We start from the raw sequence: 25984 nt of genomic DNA on the forward strand, positions 1-25984 counted from the left end.
ATCAGCCTTTGAAACTTTTGTATTGTTTTGTAACCTTTAACCTCCAGGACACTCACAACTCTTGTGTGTGTTCCTATTAGCATGACCTTTTGCAGGGCAAAATCTGTCATCTCTTTAAAATCTCTTAAATAATATTTTTTTTTAAATATCTAAATTGACCAAGAACAATAAATAAAAAATATATATAATATCGGCCAATATCTGATATACCATATTGTACACCCATAAAATGTTCTCTTCAGGTATTGTAGAAACATTTAAAATACATTACCGTTCAAAAGTTTGGGCTCAGTAAGATTAAGAAAAAAATAAATTAATAATTTTATGAGCAAGGATGCATTCAATTGATTAAAAGGGACATTTATAATGTTACAAAATATTTATATTTCAAATACCAAATGCTGTTAAAAAAATATATTAATATATATATATATTATTCATTAAAAAAATCCTGTTTCTTGAGCACCAAATCAGCATATTAGAATGGGTTTTGAAGGAACATGTGACATTTTTAGTTGTGGAATATAATTGTTTGGATGTCGATTGTTTGTAAAGAGCGACAAAAAATGAACACAGTACACAACAGTAAATGCAAACAAGAGTTCATTGTTAGTTGCCAACAGCAGCTCCAGACAAACAATGACACTCAATCCCAGTGTTTCTCACGTGTGGAGCGGAATAAATGCAACCTCCGAGTCTGTTTTCAGGCCTTCCCGCTTAGCTCTCTCCAGCGCCGGAAAGCTTCACTAATATTAACGTGGGTCCTAAAGCTCTTTCCTGATCATAACCCTACTTTTTCCTGTGATATTCTTAAGAGCTTATGATATTCTTATTTCTCTCTTTTGTAATGTCTCTCAGCCATCTCTCTTTCTACAGTCTTTCTTGAAATCTCCCTCTATTGCTCGTTCCCTCTCCTCCACCGTCATACATAATGCTGATTGGCTACACGTTTGTTGTATTCAAACTGAATTTTTCAAATATCACTTACCCCACCTTTAAGTGAATGTAAACAGTTGGTGGAAATCTGATGTGTAACAATTATATTAGATCCGTGCATTAGGTCTTAATATAATAAACTAGCTTGTGTCTGTGTCATTAATCTTAATCAAACAACAAAAGAAGAGGCTTGAATAACTTATTTTTAATAACGGAGAGAAAATATCAAAAAAGTATATTAATATAATATTATTCATAAAATAATTGGATAAAACATGCATAGTGATGCATTGAGAATTGTTTATATAATCGTATCCTTGCCTCTAGTGGCACTGGAGAGTAAAATAATGGATACTGAAAATTCAGCTTTGCATCACAGGAATAAATGACATTTTAAATTTTAATAATATTTCACAATATAAATTTTTACTGTATTTTTGATCAAATAAATGCAACTTTGGTGAGCATAAGAGACTTCTTTCAAAACATTGAAAACATCTTACAGACCCAATACTTATGGAAGTGTATTTAAAACAAGCATAGTTGACAATGCCATTTAGGGCCAGCGCAAACCCTCTTTTGGCATTTAAGAACTACTGTCAGGGTTTACTAAAGACATGCGGTGAAGAAATAGCACTGGTAAGGTGTGGACATTTGGTTTTTTTGTGACTGACAAAAATATTGCATATGCATTTGTAGGCATTTTGTAAAATATGCATTTGTATGCGTTTGTAAAATTTATGGGAGGAGAGTATTTAAATTAATCATGTAAGGTGATTTACTAAGGTTTGCCCTTGTCACTTTGATGGCCATTATTATTACATACAACAAATCCACCCCCCCACCCCCCCAAAAAAACATGTCTTAAACCAGACTCAAATTTGCGGTGCTCTTGGTAGATTGCGCTGTCATTATGGAAATTAACTTTCCACTCCCATCTGCGCTTTTTGGGGGTTTGCGCTCTTACGCTAATTTGCCCTGTTTAGTAAATCTGGCCCTAAGTCTCTTGAGCTATAAAACAGCAACATCTGACCAATATATTTTTCCTCTGTGAAGTATTTATACCATTCCTTGTCTCGCTTTTCCTCGAATGACATTGTGCAACAGAAATATGGTGTACAAGGCCGCAATGTGCTTAAAGCCACATCAGTAATTTTGTTGTTGTTAGTCAGTTGATGTAGACACACTGCCAACATGCTAACAATATCACAACCCCAAATCACAGTAAACAAACATGCACTCACGTATTCTGCGTGTTGTATGTGAGATGTGTTTGGGCTTGTACCTGGCAGCGGCCTGACACCACAAGTCAGAGAGGAAACAGACTGGGAAGGAGAGGGGTGGCACACAGCTAGACATATTTTTTGTGGTTTTAAAAGTCATGCCTTTTGCCTTCATGCCCTGGATGAGTGATGAGTGTACCATGTTCTCAATTTGTGACACGGGACGTGCGTCTTTGCCTTTCAGGGGCCCTTCTGCTGGGAATTCCCCGGACAGACTGATCTGAGTGTTCACCAATTACAGTTGGTGAGAATCCTGAATTCCAAGTTTCTTGCATCTGGCTTATTGATTGTTTAAATGAATTACCTGCTGGAAAATGCAGCTTCATTTGGTGACTGATTTTCTAGCTGGCCTAAACTGGTTATTTCCTGGTCCACGCTGGTCATTATCTAGTCTGAGCTGGTAGACCATCCCACGACAAACCAGCTAAAGGTGGTCGAGCTGGCTTTTGGAACATCGTGGGCTGGTAACTAGCTAATGACCTGCTTGGAGCAGCTTTGACCAGCTAGAAACCAGCAACCAGGTTTTCCTGCTTAAGCTGGGTTTTCCAACAGGGTAAGTAAAAAAAATAAAATTATGAAATGAGAATATCAAAATCATTACAATTGGAGATTTCAATAACTATTTTGTTTTTGATAACAGTGTAATATTCTGCTGTATTTGATATTGTTTGTTGCTGTGTTCTTGCTCTTTTTTTCTATAAAATAGGGTTGAATCTGCTTTGCATTTGTACATACACACACACTCAAACACACACCCTCATGAGCAGACTTGGCTCAGTTTGTGTGGTAATTGTAATCTGTTGCTGTCCATTGACATGATGATTTTTGTCTCTAGCAGGATCCCTGTTACGATATACAGTATTTGCGTCTAACAGGAAAGCATCAGCGCCACTCCAGCAGTGTAAAATCCAGCATTTCTGGATTCCTGGCAGCCCGAAATGCCTCTTGAGCTTCATCTTTGTCTGCTTGCAGGCCCCGTCTCAGCCTTAATTATTTTCCTGCATCTTCCGGAATGGTGGCGATTATTTCTCTCTGATTTCTTTTCCTTTTCTCTGAAGCAGCTGGCATGAAGAGGATGCTTTTCATTTGTAGCATCTGGGGTTGAACGTTTGCCAGCGAGAAGTTAGGAGGTGGAGTGGTTTGTGTTTTTGCCTGCACACGCGCACCCATGAGTGTGTAAATGTGTGAATGACTCAGTTTGCGTGGGTCAAGGTTAAGGATGTTTGGATGAGACGAGACCTTCTTCTAATTGTCTTCTTGTCCGTCGACATGAGGCGCAGAGAGAAAGTCTGGCACCGCTCTTCAGTTTTGATGTGGCGCGGAGTGACGCAACATGGGGCCACTGCCGCTGAGTGTCTCAATTGCGCCTCGGCCCTCCTTGACGGACACAAACAGTGTGTGGAATTTGAAAGGGGGGGCACGATGGGTAGCCTTGGTCTGCCAAATCTCAACAGCAGTGCGAGCTTGTTTAGCTCATCTCCTTGTGTTTAGGTCTATGAAGAAAGCTGTGTTATTGTGGGATATGCTTGTCTTATTTTTGTCTGCCCCTCAGGGTCATGTAGGTCACGTCGAGATGGTAACCCTCATTCTTCGAAAAGTCTTGTGAGATTGTGAGTCCAGCAGCAAATCCTAATGCTAATATTAGTAGCAGCAAAAGCAAATATCACACGAGTTTAGCAGAACAAGGTTTACATCTAGAGAGAACTGTCACTCTTAGTATTTAAGAGGAAATAAGTGCAATTCTTGAAAATTTGCATACTTTAATTTTTCTTCAAAGGTTAGTTCTCCCAAAATTTTTAATTGTCATCACTCACCCTCATTGTTTTCCAAACCCATTAGACTTTTGTTCATCTTCAGAACACAAATGAAGATATTTTAATGAGACAGTTGATGGACCCCATTGACTTCCATAGTAGGAAAATAAAAATACTGTTTTGGTTCAACATTCTTCAAAATATCTTCTTTTGTTTTCAGCAAATGAAAGAAATGCATACAGGTTTAAAATAACTTGAGTGTGAGTAAATGGTGACAGAATTGTAATTTTTAAATGAACTATTCCTTTAAGAAGTTGTGGCAGTTTATGAAAAAAATAAAATTAAACAATGAATCTTAGGTTTTATTATTTGACACTAATTGTAGGGCCAGACACTTTTGTGTTCATAAAGTGTTTCTGTCAGAACTTGTTAGACAGGGTTCACCAAGAGTTCCTTGAGTAGTGTATCTCTGTTTCAAATGTGTTTGTGAAAGACGGATAGAACGCTTGTTTGAATGAAAAAAATAATAATCCAAATGTTTGTCCATGTGTCACCCTAATGCCTCCGTGTATGTGTTTCTGCTTGTGTTTGTGTGTGTTGTTTCAGCTAACTGACAAGCAAATGTGCAGGTTCCATGTTCTCAGTTAAATCGGGGTTAGTTTTTCAAGCTTTGTTGCACATGATTTCACACAAACCACAGCATGTTGCCATGTTAGCACACTGAGTTTACGTAGAGCACTCCTCACGGCCCGTTTAAAATAGAGAGAGTGCAGAAGGGATTGTGGGCGGGGTGGGTGTCCAACAAGAACTGCAAGAATGTTTGAGATTTTTGTCTGGGCCAAAACTTCCACAATGACTTCCTGTGGGCTTCCAGTGGAGCCAGACAGCATCGTGCTCCTCCTTCCCAAACTCCTGAGAATCTAAACTTTAATAGTGCCATTAACACTTCCCCTTCACACTGAACTTTCTATAACACCTCCCCCACCCCACACACGCATTATATTCGTGCACGGCATTGAGTAAGACGGAGTTAGCTAGGACTCGTACTGTATTAGCACTTGAGGCTGTTTCACAGGGAAACTTGTTTTGACAGAACTCCAGGTGTCTCATTGTTGGGCGTGCTATGGTTCAACAGATTTACCAATTAGTGTCGGGATATGGGCAGACGAGGGGAGGGGGGGGGCAGCTTTTAGATTTGGAAGACGTGAATGTGGGGGACTGCGAGCGAGAGAGAGTGTGATGGAATGACATGGGGCCTCGTGGGCTGCCGAAGGGGTCATATGGTCAGAGAGGGACGCTTGGTAAGTTGATATGTGACCTCCTTTCACAGGCCTGTTATAGAGTAGCTTGGGAAAGTAGATCAGAATTGCGAATAAGAGATAGGGGAAGAGGAGGGGGAAGAGATAAAGACGACGCAAACTTTTTAAAGGATAAAATGCATGTTATTTTTAAGGGAAAAAAATATATTTTTAAGAAAACGTTTTGACCCCTGCACTCCGACAACATGTTTTATATGAAGAACTTTTCATGATCTGTTCGATTCCTATTGGATAAAAGCTATTATTTGTGTCCCTGGACCACAAAACCTGTCACATGGGTAAAAATTTTTAAATTGAGATTTATACATAATACATAATTTATACATACAAATCGAGGATGCAAATATATATTTTTAAATTATTTATCATTATCTAATTATAATTCAATCTAATTATATATATATATATATATATATATATATATATCAGTAGCCAATCGATAAGTCAGTAGCCAATCGATCAAAGCATCCCTAATATATATATATATATATTAGGGATGCTTTGATCGATTGGCTACTGACTTGATTGATAGCCACTAAATTTGACCAATCTCATGGACTGATCGCAATTTAATAAAAAAAATTAAATCCTCATGGAGTGACATGACATGCTGCTTGGCTAAAGCTACAGGACTCATCATGACGGGATCATGACGCTGTGTTTTACAATGTAATTTGAAAGTTCAACTAATGGATCTGGATCTTGGCATGGTGGCTAGAGATGATGTTTACCACCAATCTGACAATGTTTTACAGTTGGATCGCTCTTGGATTGAATCGATCGCTTGATTTACAGAGCGCCATAAAATAGGAGCGCACAGAAGAAACAGCGCTGGAAGATCATTACTCCTCAACCAGGATCTTATTACTTGTTACTTATTCTTTGTAATTATAAATATTTTTATACTTTGTGGCATTTAACATTTAAGTAGTCCTTATGTTCACTAAAACACTGCAGGCCACCATGGTTCCAAATGCCATAACTTATTTAACATATTTTTGCTTTGCTTTTTTAAATGAATTTATGACCTGTCATATATAAGTTCTAATAGTCACCATGTGAAGCATGAATAATAACAATATAAATCAACAAATTGCATAACTTTTTCTGGGGTTTTCTTAGGAGTGGTTTAACATAAGAACCTCCGAACTTGATCAAAATTTTCTTAAAAATGTGAAAGTTTTATATCAAATGAGACTATATACCTGATGATACCTTTTTTTTTCTTTATAGTTATAAGTCTTTATAGTTATAAGTTATAAGCATTATTCTTAGACATAATCCCAGTTTACCAAAAGCATACTTGTATACATATCTTTACATTTTGGGGCCTATTGGTCTCAATTCTGTCCTTTAAAAAAAAAAAATTATAATTACTGTTGTTTTTAGTTTTTACCAATTAACTCTCTATTTTCATTTAAACATGCCTGATGTGCTTCCAGGAAGTTTTAGGTGAACTTCCGAGAGGAAGTTGAAATGATTTAGACTCCGTCCCTCGGGGTGGCCTGTAGAATGAGGAGTTTTTTTTGGATGCAGCCTGGTTGTTTTAGTAAGCTTCTCGCTCACCACACGCCCTGATATATCCATGACATAATTTAATTGAAGTAAAAATTAATGGTATTTTCCGTCAAACGTGCGGTTACAAAAATTCATGTTCGGTAATTCCATTGTGTGGAATTTGGCCCCCTGAGCGTGTGAAGGTAGTGGCGGTCGGGGTCTATTGAAATCACCTAAAGTCCTGCACGTTCCTTCACTAATCCTTTGTTTAGGTTGGACAAAATCTCCCCCGTGCTTCAGATGCAAACGCTGACTGCTTTATGGCCAGACTGTTTTGTCTTACGATGTGGTGAGATTCAGAAGTTCTCTGTGTGTGTGTGTGTGATGTGAGCTGTGTCGAAGTAAGTGAGAAAGAAGGAGGAGGCAAAGAATTGGGGAGGGGTGAAACTGACATTCCCAAAGAAAAATTATTGTTATGGCTGAATGTGCAGTGACAGTTAAAGTTTAACACCTTACCTCTTTGGTGGTTCTGTGTGTGTATGTGTGCGTTGGCCCCTAAAACGCCCTTCTAGGGAGCACTTAAGCTGGCCGACATCACATGTACTTCCATAGCCCTCACTAAGAGAGCAACAGGGTTTTTTGGAAGTCAGTCAGTATCCTGATTTTGGAGTCGTTTTTGCATTGTCCTCTAGTTTTCTCTCTTTCTCTCTCTCTCTTCAGATTGTTTTCAGATGTGCTTCAGCTCGCCTTTTGTGAAACAAACTTCCAATTTATTTGATTTCGCTCCTCTCAGCAGTTTCTTTGCAAACATCTTTTTAATGTTTATTTGCGTCTTTGTTTTTTTTATGTTTCTCTACAGTAAGTGCAGTCAGAGCCAAGTTTTCTGTCTCCATTATGGCTTTAAAAAGAGAAAGATGACACGGGACTGTTTTTCACAGTCAAAAAAATCTCTTTGTTTTTATTGTTTCTTTTTAGTTCAGCCTTTTTTTCTTTTTTTGAATGATTCAGTGAGTTAAAGTGGTCTTGTTCTGGCACGCTGTTGCAGGTGTGCACATGATCTCTTTATCATTTATTTAGCTTCGTTTCAGATACGAGAGGAATGTCTACCTCTGCACGGCTCTGTGGTGAAAGCAGATGTGTTGTATTTAGGCTTAATTTATGACAGGCAGCTAACAGGGCAGCCCTGACAAGTCCAGGAGAATCTGTCACTACTCGGACCACAAGATACTAGACTAAAAGGAGGTTGGAGGCTAGGGGGGGGGGGGAAACAAATGAGAGGGATGGACCGGGAAAAAGTTACTTGGAAAGATAATTTGAACATTTATCTTAAAAAGCCTGATTTGTTTTGGATGACGGATGGGGATATGTTGAATTGGCTTTTTGAAAATGAAATCTATAGTCTGGCTAGATATGTGGAAAAAGCGTGGAAACTTAGGCAAATAAATTTATATCCTGACCTAAATTGACGGTGTCTTGTTTTGTTTGTTTATATTGTGAAAATGGTGGTAATGTATTGTGTATGATGGTCATCTTTCTATGTTCTTTGTTTCATGGTCATCTTTGTGTATTATTTTTGTTTTATGTCATTAGTGTCTTGGGCATGTAAGTGCAAGACACTTTAATAAAAATAATAATAATAAAAAAATTATAAAAAAAATATCTTAAAGCTGATGTTGAGCACTTAGCACACATGCTCTGGGCTCCTTGAGCCTTGGTGCTCATGTGGGAGATACAGGTTCCAATCTGCCCTTTGTTGTGTCCCAATGGAGTATTTTTTTTATTATTATTTTGTTTTACTTTTTATGTATTTAATTTATAATTGTAATTTAAGTTGAATAAATTTTATTATTATTTTGACAATTTTGGCGATTGTCATGCCATCCAGCCCTACTACGCCCAACAGTTTCCTGTCTCCTTAATAATGGCAAGCACTAGCTAAACATTATGTGTGTTTTTATTTGTTTATCAGTATTGTGAACTATCTTGAGTTCGGTAAAATAATGAATAAAATGAATAAGTAAAATGGTGGGTCATGATTGAAGTGTGACAGACATGGCGTCTGCGGACAGCAGACAGGAGACGAGGCTTTATTGGGAGGCTCATTAAGGACAGTGCAGCGACGTGGAGAAAGAAGCGAGCGCTTCACTGGCCTGTATCCCTTTGAACACCGGCCTACTCTTATCTATGACATGCTCCGTTCCTCCATAACAAGACATTTTTCTTCACACAACGGATTTTTTTCCTTTCTCCTCTACCTCTGATGCGAACAGAGGAAAAGCTGAGATGTCACTACTATCCTTAAGATACAGAGGCTGCTCCTCGCGTGCCTTTTTATCCTATTTTTCCAAGCACCTGTTGGGAAGCTCGGAGACTTTCAGTCATCTCCATTTTATTTCTGTTCCCCCTATTGTAAAGGTAAACATTAATTGGAACTTTTTTTAACACTGTCTCCACCTTGTGTTGAGATGCCACATAAGATCTGTTACGGCAGCACAGCTGTTTTCTGAGTGTTTTCGAGGAGCGTTCCTTATTATAGTGTCAGACAGACGGATGAATGCTCTGAGTGGGTTTTTATGCGCTCCGTAGTTTGCAGGTTATTGAAAAGACCACTGCCTCACCATGAACCACTCTTTGGCAATAGCACTGCGATACTATATTATTTATGACATGCACATGCATGATGCCAAGAAATAATCCCTCTGGTAATTAAGACCAGTTTACGCTATATAAAACTGATGTATTTTTATGCAGTGGTTATGAACTGATCTTGCAGAAGCACTATAAACAGTTTGTATTCAAGCATTGAAATACATGTTTTCTGTCAGCCATGGTATGGTTTGTGTCCAGAAGGAAGGAAACCGATACCACATGGCTAATGTAATGTTAGTGGACGCCTCTCATCCAGATCAGCTGTAGTAAACTCTTGTCATCTTATTATATATATATATAAAAAAAGCAAATAGTGCAGCACTGGTCCAGGAAGTGGAATTATGTTCCACCTTATGTGGCCGCACGTCTGGAGGCCCACCGCAAACTAAAACATTAGATCATTTTAACATCGAAGCTTGTTCAAAATATTATGGCTGTGCTATAATTTTATAACTAGTTGTCTGCGTGTCTAATTACCCTATTAAATCCAGCCTGCCGCTGGGTGTTCCTTTATAAACGTTTGGTTCTTCTGGTTCCTCAGCTACTATTAGCTTGTACGCCTTTTGGAGGCCTTCCAGTATGCTAATTTGAGCTCAGGATGTGCAGCCACGCTTGGCTGTCTGTCTGCCCGCTGCTTTCTCCTTTAATTGTTATATCTTCTCACCATTAATATGAGCAAAAAGAGAGGTTTCTACCATGCGTGGCACATCAAAGACTACCACCCTCAGATCCACTAGTTGGCCGTCTCTTTGGAGCACAGGCTCTGGAGATGTGTGCCGATTCCCGGCTGGAATGGGTTTGATGGTCTAATTGTAGCCACCGGTGAACACAGCTGCATATCACAGAGAGCCTGGATCCAGTGTAATATGCCTCAGCATCTTCAGATGGAGCAGAACAAACCTACAGTTAGGTGTTCAAGTTCCTTCTGCGCTACCTGCCCATTTATCACAGGGTCAGCGCTATATATTATTGACAGTGCAGAGCAGACTGAGTCCATCCCACACATCACAGGGGTAAACTGCCATCTTCCTCTTCTCTCTGCTTCTGTCTTCTGCCCTTTTCCATCAACCTGTCATTCTCTTTTCTACCCTGCGTTTCTCTCACTCCACATCCACTACATTCCCCCTCACCACCTCCTGACAGGAATTCCTCTTATTGATTCGTGTTTCTTCGATTCTATTGTTTATTAGGTCTAATTATTTTAATGAAGCACCAAATAGTTAGTTGCATACCGGTACCGTATTGCTTAGCAGATATTCAAGATTTAAATGCATCTCTATCGGTCGGTATTGCATATGATGCATGCGTATGCATCATGCATGCGTATTTTCCTTATTCTTTTAAATTTAGATTATCTTTATCATCATCTAACTCTCATTTAGTTAATCGAAAAAAAATAGTTTTTAAACACTGATAAAAGCAATGCTTAAACTTGGTAGCATTTAAACTTTTTATTTTCAGTTCATTTGAATAAAATAATATAGAATATTAGCATCAGCCATTAATGTAGTGCAGTGTTTTTGTATATTGTTCTGTCCGCATCAATACAAAAATTACAGGATTTCAAGAACAGGATTGCTATTTTTTTTAAATGGAATGGATAAAAAAAAAAAGGTATATTCTAAAAAATTAAATTCCCAACACGCTCTTTCCCGTAGTTTCTGAATAGCTCCTTATGTGACTGTGACTGCAGTTGTCTGCAGTTAACCACAGTGCGGTAGCCATACATATTCTCTTTGTGTCCGGCAGGGAGACGTATGAATGGGCAGCTCTGAATTTCTTCATGATCACCCCTCAGCACGTGTTAATGTTGCGCCTCGCTAAAGACCTCGCTGACCACACCAGGTCAGGGTCCTTGCCACGGGGCTTCGGCCAGAACAAAGGAATCCACACCGACACTTTCCGTCTAGCACTGCTGCTTCAATGCCGACTACCAACACAGCTATTCTAGTGGTGATCAAAAAAAGATCTCCTCAGCTTTGAACTCCTTCCCTTTTTTTTCGGCTGCGCATCAAAAAGAAATCAATAGACGAAACTTTGGAGCGCATGTATCAGTTTTTCTGTTTCTTTCTTCCCCTCCGCCTTCATCGTTTGTACATTCCGCCACTAGAGTAAAAGCCAGTTAAAAGAGGACTGGCGGTAAAGATGACACTGTTGCGGATGCGGTCCGCACTGGGAAAGGCCTCGACTGGGAGAAATCAATTCGGGGGGGTGGGGTTGCTCACACTGAAGAGGGTGATGCAGATTCTGTTTTTAGACTGAAATGATAGATAGGTTCCTAGTACCTAGAGACAACACAATACGTTTGAGGGTGTACAGAAAATATGAAGCGCTTTGGTGAGGCGTAGTTGTGCTGTTAAGATTTGTTTTATCCAGCTGTGAGGAAGTACATGTAGCTGTCTCTCTGAGCTTTTTGTGCCGCTGAACTGAAAGCGCTTCTCGTGGCATGTTGAAGTCCTCTGGTGTGTTGGAGTTAGGGTCAGGTCAGGGATCCTCTGTATCTGTAAGGATGGCTGTGTTAAAGAAGCCAGAGAAAGTTAGATGCAGACTTTGTGTTGTAATAAAGTTGTTTGGAATATAGCATAAAGCACAATCTAAAATTACGGACAGGATATACACGCTACCGATCAAAAGTTGTTGTTGTTGTTTTTTTGGAGAGAGTTTAAATACTTTTACTCACCAAGTATGCATGAAACATATCAAAAGTGACAGTAAAGACATTTATAATGTTACATTTTATAATGTCTCTGTTTCAAATAAATTCTGTTATTTTAAACTTTCTATTCATCAAAGTATCCTGAAAAAAAAAACATTGATAAAAATAAGAATGTTTCTTGAGCGCCAAATTAGCATATACAAATGTGAAATTCAGCATTGGATCACAGGAATAAATTACAATTTAAAATATATTCAAATAGAAAACAGTTCTTTTAAATTGTAATAATATTTCACAATATTACAAAGTATTTTTAAATACTATTTTGAAGTATTTTTAATAAAAAAAATGTTAACTTGGTGAGCATAAAAGACTTAAACGGAGTTTCTAAGTTTGAGTTTTGTAAAATTTCAAAATCTGCTGTCAATTCTTTATAGATGAATGATTCCGGACCATAATCTGATCACAAAAGACTGTCATCAAAATGTTCAAACTGCTCCTTTCCATACAATGAAAGTTGTACAAGATTCTTTTGTTTCTTTTGCTGGCCTTTTAGGAGCTTAATAGCTGTAGTCACCATATACCTTTCTTGTGAGGAAAAGAGCAGTCTAAACATTACATTTTTCTAGATAAATCCTTTAGTTTTCTATGAAGAAAATGTGAGTAGATGACAGCTTTAATTTTTGGGTGATCGATCCCTTCAATGTCTGACAAATGTATCCGCTGAGGGAGAATTAGTTATTTCTGTAACACACACAGTCATTACATTAGAGAATCACGCTAGACAGAATGAGGAATGTCTGAAGGTCAGTGTGTCAGTGTAACTGTGTGTGCTTGTCTTTTTGTGCGAGCGCGTGTGTATACGCCAGAGAGTGTAATGCCGCCGCGCTGCAAAATGGAAAAGATGTCTGCAGCGAGCATTCTCACTTTTCACTTTTATTGTTGTGCTTCCTGTTTTGAAAGCCATTAAGGAGACGGTTTCCTTACAGAAAGGGAGAAAAAAGACTCCCGTCTTTTTGAAACGTGTCCAAGCGCAGTGCGGAGAAGAGGATGATAGCGATCAGCTAACAGCCCAATAACAGGAACACAAAGAGAAAAATGCTTCGCTCTCTCACCGCTCCCTGCGAACGACAGATTGATACAGGGCTGGTTTTTGATGCGCTGATGAATGCCGAAGGATGTGCTTGTTATTTGTTCCGTCACAGCTGTAGCTCACTTGTCATGCGCCCAAGTATCCCTAGCGCAAGGTCACGTGACCAAAACCCCAGAATGCTTTGTGACATCTGCCCCTGCCATTTTCATGAAAAGGCCGGCCGCGCTATTGGTATTTTGGGTGTTCCCTTCGTTTTTTTCCCCGCGCTCTTTATCAGCGAAGTTGAATTAGGATTGAGCTGTCTTTCATAAAGGATCTCGGTCATGATATTGATCAGATTTACGTATTCAGCGCTAAAAGGGTCTTGTGCCCTGCGGTATCTAGCCGGAGGGAGAGTTCAGAGTACTTATCTCGCATCGTGCGGTGACCTCTAACTTTTCCATTCGCTTTCCTTTCATTTGTACCGTCCCTTTGTATGGGGATCGCTGGCTTACCCTGGTGACATCGCCGGGGTGTGTGAGGTCATCTGATCATTTGACCTGTCCCCGATTTCAGATGCTCGGGGTATGAAGAAGGCCTCTCACATACAAATGATAGGCAGTCATAGTATCTCAATAATATCTCCATTATTATCTTATATTTTTTAATGAAAATTCCCATTTCAGTGGTTGGAATATGACATCAAAATCTGGGTCACAATAATATATAATAATTGTATGGGGTTTTTTTTAAGCTATTCAAAACTTGCGTTTCATGTACTCATTCATCTGATGTTCTTTTCCTTTGTGATAATTCTGTATGCCATTCATCTCTCATTTGTCATTTATTGAATTATTCTGGTTATTGTGCAATATGTAGCAATTATATTGCCTTTATTGAACTTACAGAGTAAGTCATAATGTATTCCTTTTATTGAGTCTGAATTGGTTTGATTTAGCAGTGCTGAACTCGACTGTGTGTGTTTCGCTCACTGGCCCCGCAGCCTGGCCAGCTTGTAGCTCTTAATAAAAACCACAGACTGTAATTGGACTTAATTGCACCCTTCGGGCGTCATAAGCTCAAGTGTTACTAAACAAACTGCAGGGTCTGGAGGCCGGCACGCTGCATTTGCCACGGCGTTCCACCATCTTGCCGTGTGGATAATGTGTAGCATGAGCCCAGAGAGTGTTTGTTTGTGGCGCTCAATGAGTTTGGACTTGCCGTGTGCCACTGCTACGGGAGGACGAGGATTATATTCTTCTTTTGCTGTCAGCCAGCAGAACAAGAGCGCACAGGTCTAAATATGATTCACACATTCACTTTCACATGTACTCACGCTGCTGGTGTGTCAACCATAGAGGAATCACTCACCGGTGAACCCGTTTCAGCCCTCTGTGGTTAAATCTCACCTGCCAGGAACATTTAAGGAGGGTGTTGATGATGCTTGCCATGCCAGGTGATGAAATACTTGTTGGTCTTAAGACTAAAGGCCCTAGCAGTGTTGGGGAAGCTACAAGCTACGCATTGTTTGAAATAGTTAAACTTCAATTAAACTACTCTTGAGTCTTGAAAAAGTAGCTAGCGGCGCTACGTTACCTACTTTTGAAGTCAATTATTAAATTATATTATTTTCATATGATTTATACATACAGTGCTATGCATAAGTTTAGACACCCATGCTAAAGTTGCCTAAAAAGAGGAATAAAAAATCATCTTTTGGAAATTTATCTTAATGCCTTAATTTAAAAAATGAGGAAAACTCCAACCTTTAAGGACACCAATTTTCTTTGTGAATGAATAATGTATCTTAAAAAAATAAATGTTCTTCCTTAAAATACAGGGTGCATAAGTTTGGACACCCCTATGTTAAATTCCCATAGAGGCAGGCAGATTTTTATGTTTAGAGGCCAGTTATTTCATGGATCCAGGATACTCTGCATCCTGATAAAGTTCCCTTGGCCTTTGGAATTAAAATATCCCCACATCATCACATAACCTTCACCACACCTAGAGATTGGCATGGTTTTATTTCAGTTAGCTTAAAAGCTGGTTTAATTTGCATTGAGATATGATCTTATGGAAAGTACCCCATGCCAATCTCTAGGTGTGGTGAAGGTTATGTGATGATGTGGGGCTATTTTAATTCCAAAGGCCAAGGGAACTTTATCAGGATGCATAGTATCCTGGATCCATGAAATAACTGGCCTTTAAAAATAAAAATCTGTCGGCCTCTATGGGAATTTAACATAGGGGTGTCCAAACTTATGCACCCTGTATTTTAAGGAAGAACATTTATTTTTTTACGATACATTATTCATTCACAAAGAAAATTGGTGTCCTTAAAGGTTGGAGTTTTCCTCATTTTTTAAATTAAGGCATTAAGATCAATTTCCAAAAGATGATTTTTTATTCCTCTTTTTAGGCAACTTTAGCATGGGTGTCTAAACTTATGCATAGCACTGTATAGTGCATATTATACATTATGTATATAATATTGTATGTTATACATATAATTATATTATGCATTATATATAAAATAATATTCTATAAATTTTGATATTTATTTATAATATAATAATGTAAATATATATTGCATCGTGTGTGTGTGTATATGTATATGTGTGTGTGTGTATATATATATATTAGGGCTGTCAAAAGATTAATCGTGATTAATCACATCCAAAATAAAAGTTTGTGTTTACATAATATATGTATGTGTACTGTGTATAATTATTTAGATATATAAAAAAACACAATCATGTATATTATTAAGAAAAATTGGTTATATTTATATATAACATATTTATTTATAATATAAATTATATAAATGTATATACAGTATATAAATGCAATTATTTCCTAAATATATACATGAATGTGTGTGTATTTATACATAATAATTATACACAGTACACACACATATATTATGTAAACACAAACTTTTATTTTGGATGCGATTAATCACGATTAATCTTTTGACAGCCCTAATATATATATATATATATATATATATATATATATATATATATATATATACACACACACACACACACACACACACACACACACACACACACACACACACACACACACACACACACTAGACAAAAAGATACTAATGAGCAACAGCATTTAACTAAATATTTCACTTTTAAAAACAAGACCTAAAATGCTGCAAGGATTTGAGCATGTCAATGCTATATATATATTACTATATATAATTAGTAATTGACCTATTCAGATGATCCATTTGAACAAATTGATTATCTCAATTTAATCAGGTCTACTTAGTTTTTGATCTACCACTAATGGTTGGTAAAAGTAGCTTGTTACTGGAAAAGCTATACTATTTTGAAAACCTGTAAGCTTCTGTCACAAATTCAAAAATCTGGTTAGTAGTGCCACTTCTTTCAGTTAGTCTTTAGTTAGTAGCTTTTCACCACAGGTCCCTAGTTTTCTTAGTCAGTGACATGAGTGTTAGAGTCTGTCTGCAAGTGAACCCAGTAGTTGTGTTTGTTTGTGTCTGTGAGTGTTACTGTGTGTTTGCGTACAGATGCTCTCCTCCAGGCCATGCGTGAGGTGTGGCGGGCCTTTCTCATGGGGGGCTTTCTGGGGTCACTGCACACAATCGATTGAGGGATCCAGACCAAATTCAATCATTGAAATGGCAAGGCCAGCCGTGTTTCAGAAGCACCGCTGACCCCAGAACCGGGAGCCAGAGGAGAGTGGGATAATCACTGTGAGAGTGCCATGTTCCTTTAGCTGTTCGATCGGCCGTGCCACGCGGCTATCGCACCCTGCCGACAACGTGCCGCCACAGAGTGTTCACCGTCTGTTATCAAGATTTCCCAGATTTACATGTGGACAAAGACTCCATCTGCCCGCACGAAATGCATATGCATTTCTCTGAAATGGAGATAATTAGAAGACGTCTTTGAGGTTGAGAATATGGTGGGCATTGTTAAAGCGATATTTTACCCCCAAATTCACTCTCCCTCATGCTGTTCCCAGATATTTTTTAAAGTGTTTTAATAATTTTGGTCCATATAATGAAAGTCGGGGGGGTCCAAACAACATTGAAAAAAAAACTCTGAGACATTTTTCAAAATATCTTCTTTTTGTTTCACAGAAGAAAGTAAGTCTTACAGGTTTGGAACGACACGAGGATGAGTAAATTATTTCGATTTTTGGTTGAACTATCCCTGTTACGCTACACTGGCTCACCCAGTGGTGTACATTTTAGGGCAAGAGTACCTGTTTGTCCAGCCAATGGCTGACAGATTCAGGAAATCGGTTGCATTTTTTAATGCAACTTCATTCGGTGACACTAGCGGCACAGAAATAACACACTTCAGCTTTCTTGAAGCTCAGAGCGAGGTGTGTAATCTCAAATGCTGTCGGCAAACACAAACCATAAAGTTTGCAAGGCTCTCATTTAAGGAGGCCTCGTACAGCAGCACTGGAGCCCGCGCCTCCCCTGTGGGGGGAAAAAACAGAACACATAATTAAGATATATAGCCTGGCTGGGTCAGAATATAGCCATAGACATAAAATATAGTGAAGCAGACAAGTCTCCGTTAATCAGTGGTTTGTGGTTACTGTTTGAAAGCGATGTGTATGAGACTACTCAGAGTTTGTGTGTGTGAGGGGGTGTCTTCTTGTTTTAAACAGTCTGCGCAGCTATAAAAAGGTTTGGAGGAGAGCGCTGGCATGTGTGTGTGAGACAGGCACTGTGTGCGTTTATGACTGGGCGCACAGCTCTATTTGCGTCTGCTTGTGTATGTGCTCTCCCAGGTTGCTCTACGGTCAGTGACCCGTAACTCTCCCTCTGTTCCGCCTCCTAGTCCAGACTCCCGCTATAATGTATGATCTGGGCAGGTGTGTGTATGTGTGTGTGCGTGACCGCATCCTCCAGTGGCCCTGGAATTATCACATTTTCTTCTGCACACTCAACTCAGTGTTTTGTCACCCACTAATGATGACTATCCATCAATCAGAGGGGCGGAGCTGAGGAAATGAAGATGGATTGAATTAGTTTTTAGTGAAACGGTTGGCTATTGAGCAGCCCCGTAATTACTCTGTCAGGAGAATTGAACCATATCAGCGAGAGGCTAACCTTAACACTTTCACCCTACTGTTAATTACGGGACTCTTATACGGGCAGATTCACCTCATGTCTCTCCTAATAATAAGTGAATAATACTGATGGCGTAACAAGAATTTGATGAGTCCTGGTGCAATGTTTTCAAATTATGCACCTTTCCTCTTCCAAAAAAATCCTCAGAATATTATTATTATTAATGTTGAGGAATTAAAGTAATTATTCAGGGGAAGGGTCCATAATAATACTAATAATACGCACACACTACATAACTACACAAATAATAATAATAGTAATAATTATTATTATTATTATGGACCCTTCTTCTGAATAATTACTAATTCCTCAACATGAATAATAATTATAATAGGCTAAGAATTTAAAGACAATTTTGTTTGTAGTGTGGAAGGGTTATGATTTGGTAGGATCATTATTATTAATATTGTTATTATTATTAATGGTTTTAATTATTATAATTTTGATGAATGGAATCAAGTTTTTGTAGAAGGTCTATATACTTTTTTTGACAGATTTATACGCATTGATAGGTTGTTCATGCCAAATTCCAAAAAATATATTTTTATTTCAGAGCTCCAGTCTTACGTTTTGTTTATCCAGATCATCTTTTTAATCATTATTGAGTAGTGTGCTATAGAGCATTTAATCAGTAACATTTGCCAATTACAATTAATAGCTACTTTAATAACTGTTAATAAGAACTCATGTTTAGCTGTTAAATCGTCATCTTCATTGCATCGTTGCCCCACTGAATTTGTGCAGTTATGTAGTGTGTGTTGACAAAGGGAAATTTACAAAGGTGGAAGGGGAGAATTTGTCTAGAAATGTGTCATTTTGATAAAAATGACTTTTATTCCCTTTACACATAACGTGTAGTAGCGTCACAGCGGCCGAGAGAATGCTCTCATGCTAATCGTACATGCTGCACTCTTCAGATTAATTGTCCTTGATGAACAAATGCTTATTCAAAAGGAAGGAGGGGGGTAAAAAAATGTGAGAGGTCCCAATCCAAGCGTACTGCTGCATACTCTGTATACTGTGGGAAATGAAAATTGGGCTGAAGTGTTTTTAATTAAATAAGTCAGAGAAACTCTAGGAAATGGCTTAATTTCATATTGAGACATATGACTTGGGGATCTTAGCGAACCAATTAACCTCAGCGCAGCTCATTAAAAAGCTGCTTTCATGGCCAGGAGCTGGAGACTTATCTACCAACATAGGACATGAAAGCAAATTTGTAAATCCCAAACACTAAAAGTAATTGGAAAGGTAGATGCAAAGGGTAGTACTAAAGTGACATGGCTGTGCTAAAATTAACTAAAAAATTAGTTATTAGAAAAGTAATGGTAGAAGGAAGCAGACCTGTTTTTTTAAGGTTAAATTAGCCAAGAGATGAGTAATAACTAAATGAGAATAGGATGCTTGGACAGGATGTTATTTAAAGCGCACATCTTGTGCTGTGGCTAAATGTTTCGTTCCCTGGGAACGGATGATTGTGCTAATACTAATTTGTGGCACGCCCCTATGAAGTCACTTAGCAGTTATGGGAAAAATGCTTTCTGTGCTTCGTTCCCATGGCAATAATCTGTAAAATGTGTATATTTTTTGTTATGTTAAATATGTTCTTATTTACAGACCGCAAAAGACACTGTCGTACAGCTCACATTATGTTGGTTTAGCTAGTTGGTTAGCGGAATTAGACCAGGGGTCACTGCCCTCACGGACCCCACTGAAACCTCATTGGGACTGCAGTGAAAGGGTTTTCCTTGGATCCTCAACCCCTGTTTTTTTTTTTTTTTTACCTCATTGAAAGTCCATTAGTGTCAGACTGGAGGACATTACCATCACCATTTTGATTGTTTAGATGTAGGCTAATCATTTTTTAAAGCCCAGGCCGGTAGTCTGACCAAAATCAGACTCTTCTTTAGGACTCATTATTAAAATTAATTCTTTAATGGGTTAATGACATTTGAAGATTTTTAATGTAAGGTTTGTTTTTGTGAATGTATGCGTGCATGTTTCAGCATGTCGATGGCATAAACGTGTCAAGGAAAACTCTGACAGAAAACGTATTGTTTTCATTATGCAGAGTCGAAGGTCAAAATACTCTTTACATTTAGTCTCAGCGCTTCCTTTGAAAGATCTTCTCACTGATCCTCTTTGGTGATCAGTCATTTGATAAATGTAACCTCCTAATACTCTGCTCCGAGGGGCAGACGGTGGACGGGGAGTGCAGACGGGCACGGGACGTGTATAGGTTACATCGCCGCAGCTCCACTACGCGTTCGCTAGAAGGCAAATGGCAGCCGAAATCTGATTAGGCCCCATTATAAAGAGTGATATTTTCATCCCGGCGATTCTCGGTACTGTGTCAGTACTCTCCACTGTTGTAGTGCCGGGAAGAGCCCAGTCCTTTGACAGATAGTAGATATCCCAACCGTCGCTTGTTTGGACATTGCTGTCTTTCACGACGTGGAAAAAACAGACAGCCGAGAAAATAGGAAGCAGCTAAATAATGTCAAAAGATCAGAAATCAATGGGCCGGAGGAATGTGATCCTACATCTCCTCTCTCATGCACTCCACCAGAGTGTTTTTCCAGGGCCACTGAAGTTGCTTGTATTCACCCCCTTGGAGATGTAACATAAGCACAGGGAAGCGGTGTAGTAATGTTTGGCTATCAGCAAAAATAACCTTTTACTTAAAGGTTACTATCAGAAGTTTATTGAGTTACATGCTTTTTATTTACAGGGAGAAAATAAAAGGATGGAAAGCTCAATTTATTAATGCGCAGGATTGGGTTTCTTTGAATTTTGAGATACTAAAGAATAACAGGAAACTGATCGATAGTATGAGAGAAAGACCAGGAAAAAAAAGTGTATGTATGTTTATTTATTGCGTTTTGGTAGTAGTTGTATTTTTTTTTTTTAATCAGGAAAACGTTGTTATAGTCATACGTTCTGCATTGTAATCTGTTATAATGAGAGAGCAAGAATGCAGCACCATTACGCTTTTGTGTCGCCCGTCGGGGGCGGGAAACAGACACAGGATTACAACAAGAAAAAAAATCTGGACATTTCTCGGAGATAAATTTAATTTCTTTGCTATTTGGAGGTCTTCTTTGAAAATTGTAATGAACACATTCAGAAACCGGAGAATAGATTTACTCTTAGCTTCAAATAAGTCTGTGTTATCGTACTCTGTCATTCGCTCCTTCCTATTTTCGAGCTGCTAATTGATGTTTTTGATGTCGGCGAGAAAATTGAAGAAAATGTCATGTGTGAACCAGCGCGGAAGTTAATAAGATTGACTTCGTTGACGGAATTCACAATGAGCAAAGGAAAACCGTATAATAGGGCCTTGCTGCATCGCCCATACATTTTCGGATGGGATGAAATCGACACCCGACGAAGCCCGGTGTGGAAAGATAGTACATTTGGGATGGCTTTTCTTTTTTTCTTTTTTTGTTTATCTCTGTGCACTCAGAGCATCTGACTGGTGTGCATAAGCAGCTGTGTATCCTGCAGGCTCCTGCCTCGAACCAGGCCCAACGATTCGAAGGAGTCTCCCAGGGATACCCCCTCCCACTCTAGACAATACTTATTCTTAATGCTGTTTTGAGTTTGAAAAGGCACAGGGCTTTAAGAAAGGTTAGATAAAGATATGTCTAAGAGATGCACTGATATCAGTTAGGGTCAATGCATATGCTTGGCCGACGTGGAAAAGAGCTTAAATTCAAATCCCCTTGAATAAAAGGATTGAAGCAGCACCACGGTCGCTCCATCTTTAGCCATTTATCGAACGCTGGCCGAAAGCCGAATGAAATCCATTGTTCGCAACATTTGGGCAAACGTTTCTGCCGTTTTTTGTTTATCAGCTGAATTTCGTCTGTGCATGAGAAATGGCAAACATAGTTCCCTGTAATTTTAGTTTTTGTCTTTAGAAAATTGTTTTTCGTCAATTGGCGGTATGGCTAGGTGTAATGGGGTTCTGTGTTTTTAATTAGGGTGCGGATTAGCTGAGTTCGGTTCACTGGCTCTGATTATTTTTTCCCCGCCCTTTAGGGGAATGAGCTAAAACCCTAATGCGGCCAGTACCCCCCAGCGGTCCTTTTTTTGAAGACACCGAACAAAACAAAAAAATCGTAGACTCTGCTAGTGTTCAGCCCTCCAAGGACCCACAGTAAGGGACATTATTCTCGGAATAGCCAATTAATTCCACTGGCAATGATCGGTTAGCGCTTCTCCCGGCCCTCCTCGCCCCCCGCGCTCCACTCGGCATTTGAAATGCTAACACAATGAAATATTTTTCTATTGGTTGGTGTCCCTCGGCTAAGCCACCGCCGCGGGCAGAGAATTTCATCGACTGATGAGACCAGAGGCGGACCCGATAAAAAGGTTACCTGTACGTGACATACACTCAAAATGGCTAGCGCTACCTTGAACTCGAAAGTTCTGTAACTTTTATTTGACTTTTCATCGTTAGCGAGGCAGCACTTCTGCGCCCGTGGAGAGTCGAAATGAAGGACGGCTACTTGTTTGTGTCCACAGAAGCATGAAACATCCTTGCTCATTTTTTGAAAGCGTTTCATCACTTTTTTGTTTTGTACTTAATCTGATTTACGTATTAGCTAGCTATTTTGACATTTAGATAATTAGCGATGTTTAGTTTATTTAGCCTTTTGTTGTGCCATCAACGATGTTGATCATAAAAGAGCCTTCCGAACTACCACATAGAAACACATTTTCCACACAGAAACCGGTGCGTTAAAGCTATTGTTGCCGATCGTTCGCCGTATTGCCATAGCCGGGGCTTTGTGTTGCGGTCTGGGTGCTAAGAAAAGAGCAGTAGTGCACCTGTCATATCAACAGCTGAGGGATAGGGAGGGTGTCGAGGAGTAACGGGGAGGAGGTATGGAGTTTTTTCTCAAATTGTTAGTTGAAGTAAAAGTATGGTGTTGGAATCCCCCTCCCCCAACCCCACGACAGACACAAACACCATAAGCCCCTCTTTTTTTTTCTTTTTTTTGCAGCACACACTCTCCCCCACACACACACACACACATATATTTTGCTGTCTACAAGGAGTGAGGCAGGTGGCTCCCCATGGCTGCAGCTTCATGACAACATGCCATTAGAAATAGCAGGCCTGTTGATCAATCCAGCCGACATGACAGCTTCGCCGCAAGGCCTGGCTCTTTGAGCACCATCTCTGCGGCAGCTCCCTCTCCTGTTTCTCCTCACTAATTGGTGAAAGTTCTCTTATATATGCTTGTGGCACAGGGCTCTTTTTTCCCTCCTCTTCTTTTTCTCTTTCTCCTTCTTTTGCTCTTGCCTCTCCTTCCACCCATCATCACCCCTTATGTATTTTTTCTTTTTGTCACAATGGAAGTGATAACTTTTAGTTAGATATTGCAAGTGGGTTAAAAATGATATGTGCGCCGTAGGCATTTTTTCGCTCTGAATTTCTTATGTTTTTTTTTTAGAGCGAGATGTGCAATAGGGCCATGGTTTGACATTTGTTCATGGCAACAGAACAACAGATTTAAATGGAAAATAACAGCATGCAGGCCGCTTTGTAATTTATTTGGAATTTAACCGTTTTTATTTATCGTTTTTTCTCTGAATATGGCAATATAACAGCTCAATTAAATTGAATGTTTTTAAAAAAAAAATACAAATGTATATGTTTATTACAGTGAGAAACAAAATGCATACAAGGGCCATCAAACAAACATCAGGATTTTCATTCTGCTCTGTGCAAGCTGTCATGTTACTGAGCCGTGTTTAAACCGACTGTCATCTCCCGCTGAAGTGCTTAACACCCCCTCTTTGATTTCTCCTTTAACTAAATAAATTAGTGCGGAGAAGGAAAGAGAAACACACAGCAAATGTTTAAATATCTCCTATTTGTCATCTGTTTACGTTTTTAATTACACAGACACAGCTTAACGCTAGCACTCCGAGCCAAGGCGCGCTCCTCTTGAGATTTGGAGCCAGAGTACAAACACTGTCCTTCCCATGATTAATTTAGTTGTTAATATTTAATATTTATTTTAGGCAAACCCTCTAGGCCAGGAACTTGTGTGCAAACCTGAGCTTTTTTTTTTTTTTTTTTTAGGAAAAAAAAGCTCATTGAAATCCATTAAGTAAGACTTCTTTATAAAACAGAGGCTGCTGCCTAGAGTGAAATTTAAATGCGTTATTTTTTTTTGTCCACGAAACGGGACTTAAAAGGATCTTTTTCCCTATGTTATTTGTCAATGCTGGCTAATCGTTATCAAGTGAAATGGTAATATTAACTGCTATCTCCACCCAGTGGCACGAACATAGTGGTGATCAGCAGAGTGCAAGTGAGATGTGCAGATTTGCCAAAAGGGATAATATTTTATTACACAATAATGATGTTGCCGGTGCATTTTTAACATTGTTAATACTCTCCCCTCCCTCAATACAACACTGTCGCATCTTACTTTAATTTTAATGGCGTGGGATTTACGTCTGTCTTTATGTTCTGACTGAGCCGACTGTGGTGTGTATGTTGACCCGTGTTGTGAAGCTCTGTGCATTTTGCTGCAATTTGGCAGGTTAGTATATGTAGTGGTGGTTGTTCTGGAGGAGACGGGGGTTGAGGATCACACTGGACTAGGGGTCCGCATAAGCGGATCGGCGACGAGTGGAACTGGGGGTTCCTCTGAAGCTCCCTCTCTTGCTTTGATCAAAGCAGGTTGTTTTATGTGGCTTGTGTGAGACTTTGAAGCCACCGCGTCACCTACAGCACTCACTTCATCAAGTTCACCAGTGTCTTAATAGCAGATCAATAAGTTTCAAAGTCTGAGAGTTAATTTAATACCAGTGCTGATGTGATCGTGCTGGGTCGACACTCTCGGGCTCACAGCGGCTCCCTCTCCGCGTCTCGCCGCTCTTCTTCCTCGCTCACACACACAGACACACACACACGCATCGCACCTTCTTCTCCCTCTCTCTCGATGCGCATTAAGACACGGCGTCTTTTCATCTCTGCCCGTTCTTCTCTACTTGACATTGATTCATGCAAACATCGCATTTTCAAGTGCTGCATTTTTTAATCTCTGCACACTGCCTTGTGTATCTTGATTTTGGATATTGTGGATATTGTTGAAAATGTGTATTTTTTGGATAATTTTTTTATACAGCCTATATTAAAAATGAAACTGCAATTATCATCACCGTTTTATTTTTCCTGTTTTTAATCATTTATACTATTTTATATTTTTCCTTGTTTATATATTTTAAATTGAGCAAGAAGCTGATAAGAAAGTAACATTTTTATTTTATTGTTTTTTTAGGAAATGGTTCATTTAACATCTAAATGTATGGTATAATTTTTTTTTAATGCGATTAAATAAATATATACAAATACATGTAATTAAATTGCAATTTTGCGAGTATTTGATATTTCACATACTCTGTCATAAATATTTTAAAGAACCTAAAAGTATCTAATTCTTAATTGACATCGATAAATAATTTGGCAAACATAAATGTTTAAATAAAGAAGAAAAATTTAAGAGAATTAAAGGGGAAAAAAGAATGCGCAGATCTCAACCACGGCGGCATTTGAACATTAAAGGAAAACGGCAAAATATTTAAATGGTTCTTAAGCGGCTTTTCTTATTTTTGGTGAAGAAACTTGGATGTATGGACCACCCTTGGCTAAAGG

The 25984-nt window shown here is 38.9% G+C and overlaps 1 protein-coding gene across 22 annotated transcripts in view; it reads left to right on the top strand.

Annotated features, from left to right (window-relative positions):
* The window catches only part of tcf7l2 (transcription factor 7 like 2), an 84784-nt gene that overhangs the window by 32200 nt on the left and 26600 nt on the right, over positions 1–25984 (top strand). For 13 of the 22 annotated variants that reach the window (XM_079596204.1, XM_079596206.1, XM_079596205.1 and 10 more), the window contains exon 5: positions 2404–2463. The exons of the other annotated variants lie outside the window; for them this stretch is intronic. In XM_079596204.1, the coding sequence (XP_079452330.1) occupies positions 2404–2463 (60 nt within the window). The remainder of the gene's footprint in view (positions 1–2403; positions 2464–25984) is intronic. 22 annotated transcript variants of the gene reach the window in all.

Source organism: Phoxinus phoxinus (genome assembly GCF_949152265.1).
Source record: "Phoxinus phoxinus genome assembly, chromosome: 21".
In the NCBI taxonomy this organism is placed as follows: domain Eukaryota; kingdom Metazoa; phylum Chordata; class Actinopteri; order Cypriniformes; family Leuciscidae; genus Phoxinus; species Phoxinus phoxinus.